General features: G+C 43.0%; 1 protein-coding gene across 1 annotated transcript; it reads right to left on the bottom strand.

Moving 5' to 3' along the window:
* Nucleotides 1-267: 267 nt before the first annotated feature.
* On the bottom strand, nucleotides 268-2,537 carry six3b (SIX homeobox 3b). The gene is made up of 2 exons (XM_034570739.1): nucleotides 1,590-2,537; nucleotides 268-795 (listed from the first exon to the last, which is right to left on the bottom strand). The coding sequence occupies exons 1-2, from the start codon at nucleotides 2,282-2,284 to the stop codon at nucleotides 660-662; spliced, it is 831 nt and encodes a 276-aa protein (XP_034426630.1). The 5' UTR covers nucleotides 2,285-2,537; the 3' UTR covers nucleotides 268-659.
* Between the last annotated feature and the right edge of the window lie 4,750 nt (nucleotides 2,538-7,287).

Genomic DNA, 7,287 nt, shown 5'->3' with positions numbered 1-7,287 from the left:
TTCACATAATAACAAATTAAACATAATGCATCACTATAAACTCACTCATACTCACACTCACACACACAAGAATAGCCACAATAAGAGTCATAAATTAGATAATTTTATTTATATACAGTATAAAATACCAAAACATATTCAGCATCAAACTGAACTTGAAGTCTGACATATCATCAAACACAGACTGAACAGTGAAGTCTCTGAACTTTAAATTAAGTATAAGAAAAAAAACAACCTCAAAGGTACAGACAGGGAGGAAGGCTTCAGTGTGAATTGATTGTCCAAAGCAGGGGACATCCAGGGGTCCTTCAGGGGCCTCTAAAGAAACAACTAGTTCCATTAAAAAATAAGAGAACGACACATAATTAGAGAAAATAAGAGTGATTCGCTCCTCCTGGGTGGGGGTCCCTGAGTTGAAGTCCAACAGCGGGAGGTCAACAGATGCGCACTGCCCTCATCCAGTGATGAATTTAGAAAAACCTAGTGTGAGTCTGGTCTGCGGGAAACGAACAGCACGGACAGAAATCTTTTACATCATCTGTTTGATGTTGTGGAATAATAAAGTTTAGTGCAACTCCTCCTCCTCCTCCTCTTTTCTCCGGTTTCCCTCGACGGACCATCACAGGCCTCTGAAGGTCCATTCCACAGATTTTAAAGTGTCAGACATCCAAGTCAGAGTCACTGTCCGTTACTGAGAGAAGAGTGTGTCCATCCGCGCGCTCTGCGCTCCCGTCCGGACTGCACTCTCCTCCACTGAGTGCACGCGCACCGTCTGAACACATATGGTGCTGCAACCTGAGGATGGAGAGAAGAAGAAGAAGAAGAAGAAGAAGAAGAAGAAGAAGAAGAAGAAGAAGAAGAAGAAGAAGAAGAAGAGGAGACGTTAAACCCAACTGTTAAAATGTATTTTAACTCAGAATGAAAAAGACTACCAGTTAAAATCTGAAACACAAAACTTCTCATATTTTGTTTTGTTGTGCAAATAGAACAAAAATAAAACTCATAAATAATCCTAAATTTATATTAAAATATAGAAATAATAAAATATATATATAAACGTCAATCTTTGGTCAACGCAAAAATAACAAATCATCTCAGTCCAAACATCTTGGAGTCCGTGCGGGCATGGTAAGCAATTTGCGCCCATTCATGCACATTTTGCCTCCACCAACAGGGTGGTTGACCCAAACACTGACCCTGAAGCAAATTAAAGCGAGAGAAAGGAGAAGAAGGATCAACCAGGACACGCTGACGGAGAGAAGACAAAAACCTACAAGCTGAATGGCCGAGCACTTTTACGCATGAATGGCCCCTTTACGCACAACCTTGGCTGCCCGTGGAGAGGAAATTGCTTCAACAAGTGAGCGCATGATGATAGAGGAGTGGTCAATAAAGAGAGAAATTAGACATTTTGGAGTTGTACGAATTTTGACATCTCCAAAATGAGGCCTCAATGTGTCTAGTGGTTTTTGATAGACAGTTAATAAATCCTTTATACTCTCCGGTGCAATTAGAGTAAGTTCTTCCTGCTCCCTGCAAGATGCCAAGTTTAACTCTCAACTGAAAACTTCTTTCAAAAAGTTACTGACCTGTTTTTGGCTGCTGCCGCTCGGTCTCTCTGTCTCCGGTTTTTGAACCAGTTCCCAACTTGAGTCGGTGTCAGTCCGGTGGCGTGCGCCAGCTCCCGCTTCTTCCCCGGGTTGGGGTAGGGGTCCTGCAGGTACCACTCTCTCAGCAGCCCTCGTGTGCGCTCCTTGAAACAGTGCGTCTTCTGCTCTCCGTCCCAGATGGTCCTCGGTAACGGGAACTTCTTCCTCACGCGGTACTTGTCCACGGGTCCGAGTGGCCGCCCCCGGAGCTTCTCTGCCTCCCGGTAGTGAGCTTCGAGCCACATCGCCTGCAGTTTGCCGTGCGACGCGCGCGTAAAGCGGTGCGTCTCCAGGATGTGGTACAGCTCTCGGAAGCTCCCGGTGTGGTACGCCACCACGGCGCGGGCCCTCTGCACGGACTCGTGCTCGGAGATGGAGTCGCGCCCGTCCGCGGTCACCGGGAGCGACCAGAGGAAGCGGGCCAGCCGTTCGATGTCCCCGGTCTCCTCCAGGGTCTCGCACACGCTGGCGATCTGAGCCGCGGAGAAGCACAGTCCAGGGAGAGCCATGGGTGGGCAGGCGGAGGGAGTATCCTCCGGGGACCGGGAGCGGGCCAAGGGAGAGGGCCCATCCGCGAAGTGCGGCAGGAGGAGGCGGGAGGCTGAGAAGAAGTCGAGCGGAGATCTGAAAACCATCTGGTCCACTGAGTGAAGCCCGAGAGGAGACGGAGACAGTCTGACAGAAATGTGCTGAAGTCTGACTCTTTAGTTCACCTGGGAGTCAGGGAGGGACCCCGGATCTCACTCCTGATTGGTCACTGTGGAGCTGATGCGAGGTTGTCATGGCAGCAGTGTCAGTCAAACAGAGGGTTTATCTCCCTCGTTTTACGCACAAGCTGGACACATAAAGTCTCTCTGGTGTTAACGATTTAACCCAACAGGAAGGTTTGCCATAAAAGTAATTAAATACATATTAAAAAAACAAAAATCAAAGGTCACTTAACCACTTTTTTTCCAGAGCTATGGAACAGATTAAATGATTCATGGAGTTGAGTTGAAGTGATTCAAACATATTGTACAGAAAATTCAAATCAGAACAAGCTGGTCAAAAAACACTGTTGCACCTGCTCATCCTATTTGTTCAAAAAGACTTTGGGATCCATGAACCTCCAGATAGACAGAAACAAATGTAAAGAGGGAAAGAAAGTGGCTCACAATAAATATATTTCTTTAATTATCATCACTCAATTAATAGTATTTCATTTAAATAAGTGGTCTGTTAAAACTCTTACCTGGCTGTGTATTCTCTTTATTGTTGAGTCGTATAATTCTTCATGTACGTAAGATGTTTAAAGGAATAAACATTTTCTTTATGATGCCACTGATGCCTTTATTTCCGCATCACAAACACCATAGAAACGGCAGCAGGGCTATAATTAAAATAATATCAATAATTGTCATAGTATAATTGTCATCTATAGCAATATAAGAAAAAGCAGAGTGAGGAGGTATAATACACAATTGAGCCACCTCACATTTGTAAAAATGTTTTTGCTTCAGTCAGGAGCAAAAATCTGTCTTTAACTTAAAAGATGTAATAATGTGACATTTATCGTGATGATTTTCAATATCGACTGATCCTGAAACTTTCATCCTGGTCATTTTTGTCCACATCGCGCCGAAATATGGCAAATATTCAGATGTGAACAAATATTCAGACCTAAAGGGGATGGAACAGATTAAATTAATAATTAAACACAAGTAACCCAAAGACCATAAGCCTCATGAGCAGGACAGATGCTGATTAAGATGATAAAATAAGATGGACTAATAAACTGACACCTCTCCGCTCCTCTCTCTCTCTCCCTCCGCTAGGCTGCTTGCATCATTAATAGCAGTAATGTGTGCGGTAACCCGGTGTGATCGGAAATCTCATCCCGACCTGAAAGCGTATGTTTCTCTGAGTGTTCTCCCGCCACTCTAATCACTCTCCTGTTCTCTAATATCCATAAGTTCAGAGATACTAAGCCACAGTGCAGCTCCATTCAGTTACCTTGGATTAACAGCGCGCCCATACACCTCCTGCCAACATTAGTCTAATAGAGAAGCATATTCAATCAACATTAGCACATTTCGGTGCCCCCCCCCCCGGCCATATGCTTCGGAGTGTGGCACCCTTACTGCAGCATTAGGGTGTGTACGTGTGCATATAGTGAATATCGGGTGTGAAATATGAATATAAACGTGATATTTTGGCTCAAAATAAAAGAAATAGACACAAAATTTTAATTTTATCGTGCATCTTTGCATGATGTTTTGTCACTTGCACATATTAAACTCCTCCAAACACCCCAGTGCAGATGTGTTGGCTGTGAAAAAGGGGGTCACCCAGCTTTAGGGGGTTAATGCCAATTACCCAGAGAGACAGATGTCCCTACATGGTGGTGTGTGAGGAGGCGTGTGCCAGTTTTCGCCCTGGATGATGCATATGGTCCCGGCTTGTCGGGGCAAACTGCTTCTTGCTTTTTTAAATCAAATCCAATAAGCCTAAATAATAACAATAATAGTAATTATAACAGCAACAAAAACAACAATAATAATGAACAAATATGAACAAAAATAAGATTGGAAATAAGAAAAATCAAGTTGAAACTGAGAAAAAAGGGACTTATAATAGACCAGTATCTGCATAAATATAAATATGATGTGCACTCACATTTGCACATGCACACATTTTCATTGATGTTCTTACAAGTTGCAACTGGATATATCATTTCCACTTATCCCTGGGTTTTATTCATCTACTTCTTAGATGCACGGAGGCAAGAAAAAAGAGCTGGAGTCTCTGGTGAGTTATAAAGAAATATTTGCAAACAACGATGAATAAAGGTGATTTGCTGCCATGAAAGCTGTTTCAGTTTCAGTGTCAGTTCTGTTGAGAGGCTCCTCCTGCTCTTCTCGAGATGCCTGAGTCCCCAGAGAAGCTCAGCATGTTCCTCTGTGTTGTAACAAACACAACAATGGACAAACACACACTACAGTCTCTAAGCGACAGTCATGGCCAGGCCTCCTCCAAGTTGAAAAGACATTCTTCTATAATCGAAGCGGGAAGGACAGACCAGACATAGTCGAGGAAGCATACTCAAGGTGTGTGTGTGTGTGTGATGAGGGGGACGAGTGTGTCGTAGCGGTGACAATTAAGTCAATTCAGCTACATCTCCTTTCAGCCAGAGGACAATTATTAGGGAGGAGGAGGGAGAGCGGAGCACGGCTAAAAGGAGGTGGATGACACCACCATGGTGGCTGCAGGAGCGCAGTGAAGGAAGTGAATCACTTCAGCGTCTCCTTATTCCACCCCACAAACAAAAGCCCTGCTCCTAATTAACCTCTCCACAACTTAACACTGACCCCTTAAGCCCCAAAACTTTAACCCCTCACCCTGCCTCACGGAGGAGGCCGCACAGCCCCCTCCCCTGACTCCCCCAGAGTTCTCCCCCTCGTTAAGCCACTAATCACTTCCTGAGTCTTTGTTGTGCTTTTGTGCTCTCGCAGGGCTCCAAGAGAGTGTGGTGCACAATGGTACCCCCGAAAAAGAAAAGGGAAGAGGAGGTGAATTGTAGCAGAGCGAGGAGGAAAATGAAGACGTGGAGAGGAGTGGGAGGACAGGGGTTTTTCTAGCCTGATCACAAAACTGTCAGTGTGTTAGATAATCAATCAATTAGTTGTTTGAAAGTGTTTCATCTTGTTTTAATTTGATTGATTTTAATTGAAACAACAAGTGGGACATTGATTGTCTTCCTCATCTTCCAAAAGAAGGAAAGAAGGCTGCGTGTGTGTGTGTGTGTGTGTGTGTGTGTGTGTGTGTGTGTGTGTGTGTGTGTGTGTGTGTGTGTGTGTGTGTGTGTGTGTGTGTGTCTGCAACACTGACCTTTTTCAGTACCAGTGGACCTCATGGGGACCAAAGCCTCGTTCTAATGAGGCAAAACTAATTCTGTGCAAACCTGTGTGTGTGTGTGTGTGTGTGTGTGTGTGTGTGTGTGTGTGTGTGTGTGTGTGTGTGTGTGTGTGTGTGTGTGTGTGTGTGTGTGTGTGTGTGGTCCAGGTATTATTGATGCTGTGGGGACCTAAATCTGTTTACACATTTTGGGATGTGTCCTCCTCGTGGGGACAAACATTAAGTCTCCAAAACGTTAATCTATCAAATTTAAGGTGAAGACATGTTTTTCAGTTAGGTTGAGGTCAGGTTTAGGCTTAAGTTTAGGTTTAGGTTTAAGGGTTGGGCAAGTATAGGAACTATGGTTAAGGTTAAAGTCTCCATGAAATAAATGTAAGTCCACATAACATCCTCTTAAATCATGGAGACACAACTCTGTGTGTGTGTGTGTGTGTGTGTGTGTGTGTGTGTGTGTGTGTGTCACCATTTGACTCCATCCTGACCTCTGTCCCATACAAACCAGAGGAGGGATACAGGCATTCAAGTAACTGTACCTGACCAACTAATCCTGCACTCTGATTGGTTTGTAACCCAACACCTCAAAGTGAATGCTGCTGTTTGTATTGGTGCCACGTCGCTCCAGCTGTGTGTGGGGGCTGAAACAGCTGGAGAGGAGAAGTTTCATCGGGAGATATGTCAACATATAACTGGGTCTGTGCCACACAAACACACACAGACACACACACGACAGATGGGTGACACAAATGTCAAAGCACAAACACCTGACAGATACCACAGAGGAATAAACAAAGTAATCAGATAATTGGACTGATAACTCCTCAGATGCACAGTTGTTTTAAACCTGTAGCTGAGAGCAGCGGGGCCAGATGTAAACGCAGTGATTCCATCATTATCCTGTGTGTTGTCAGTGTCGTCTCACCACTCAGGCTGTTTTTGATTCACAGCTTTGGAGACAAAGAAAACACCAGCGGCCCAAAATACAAACAGCTGGAGTCTGAACAAACGTCAGGCTGTTAGGCAGAAGCACTTAAACGTGCAGATGTAACCACACACGCACACACACACACACACACACACGGCATTCAATCACACAACTAACACACATCCTCCAGTTATATGTAGCCATGAAAAGAAGCATCATATTTACATCCTCATTTCCTATTATTGAGGAAATGTTTGGTGTTTTAAACCATGTCAGTCCACCTACAGTGTCCTTCATAAAACTGAAGAAGTAAAATCAATTGATCTATTAACATTTTGTAGAATCCAGTTAGTTTGTTGAGGTGTCAGCAGCAACAATAATTTAAGATTAACAATCCATAAAATATAAAGAAAGAATAAAATGGGACCCAAATAGAATTAGCAGTTGTTAATATTAATATTAGTTTCCTAATGAAATGCTTTCTTTAAAATAAAAAAAATAAAAGGTTTTGATCTAAATATCAAATTCCAAATAACTGAATCACTTGTGAAGTGTTTCACAGGCAGTTTATAATGAAAAAGACAACATAACATTACATAATAGTAATGTTTAAGTTATTATAGATATATTAATAATACAAATTTATTTACTGTTATTTGCATGTTTTGTTAATTTAATGAAGGTCTAAAAATCTCATGAAGAATTTTCTAATTGGATATATAGACTTATATTCATGTCCATATTATCTATTGGGCTGAATCTGAGTACGTTTTCATTGTGTCAGTGTCAGTGACGTGTAGGTTGTTTTATATATGATTCACT

Source organism: Hippoglossus hippoglossus, chromosome 19, assembly GCF_009819705.1.
Source record: "Hippoglossus hippoglossus isolate fHipHip1 chromosome 19, fHipHip1.pri, whole genome shotgun sequence".
NCBI classification, from domain to species: Eukaryota; Metazoa; Chordata; class Actinopteri; order Pleuronectiformes; family Pleuronectidae; genus Hippoglossus; species Hippoglossus hippoglossus.
This window is presented reverse-complemented; position numbering and strand designations above follow the sequence as displayed.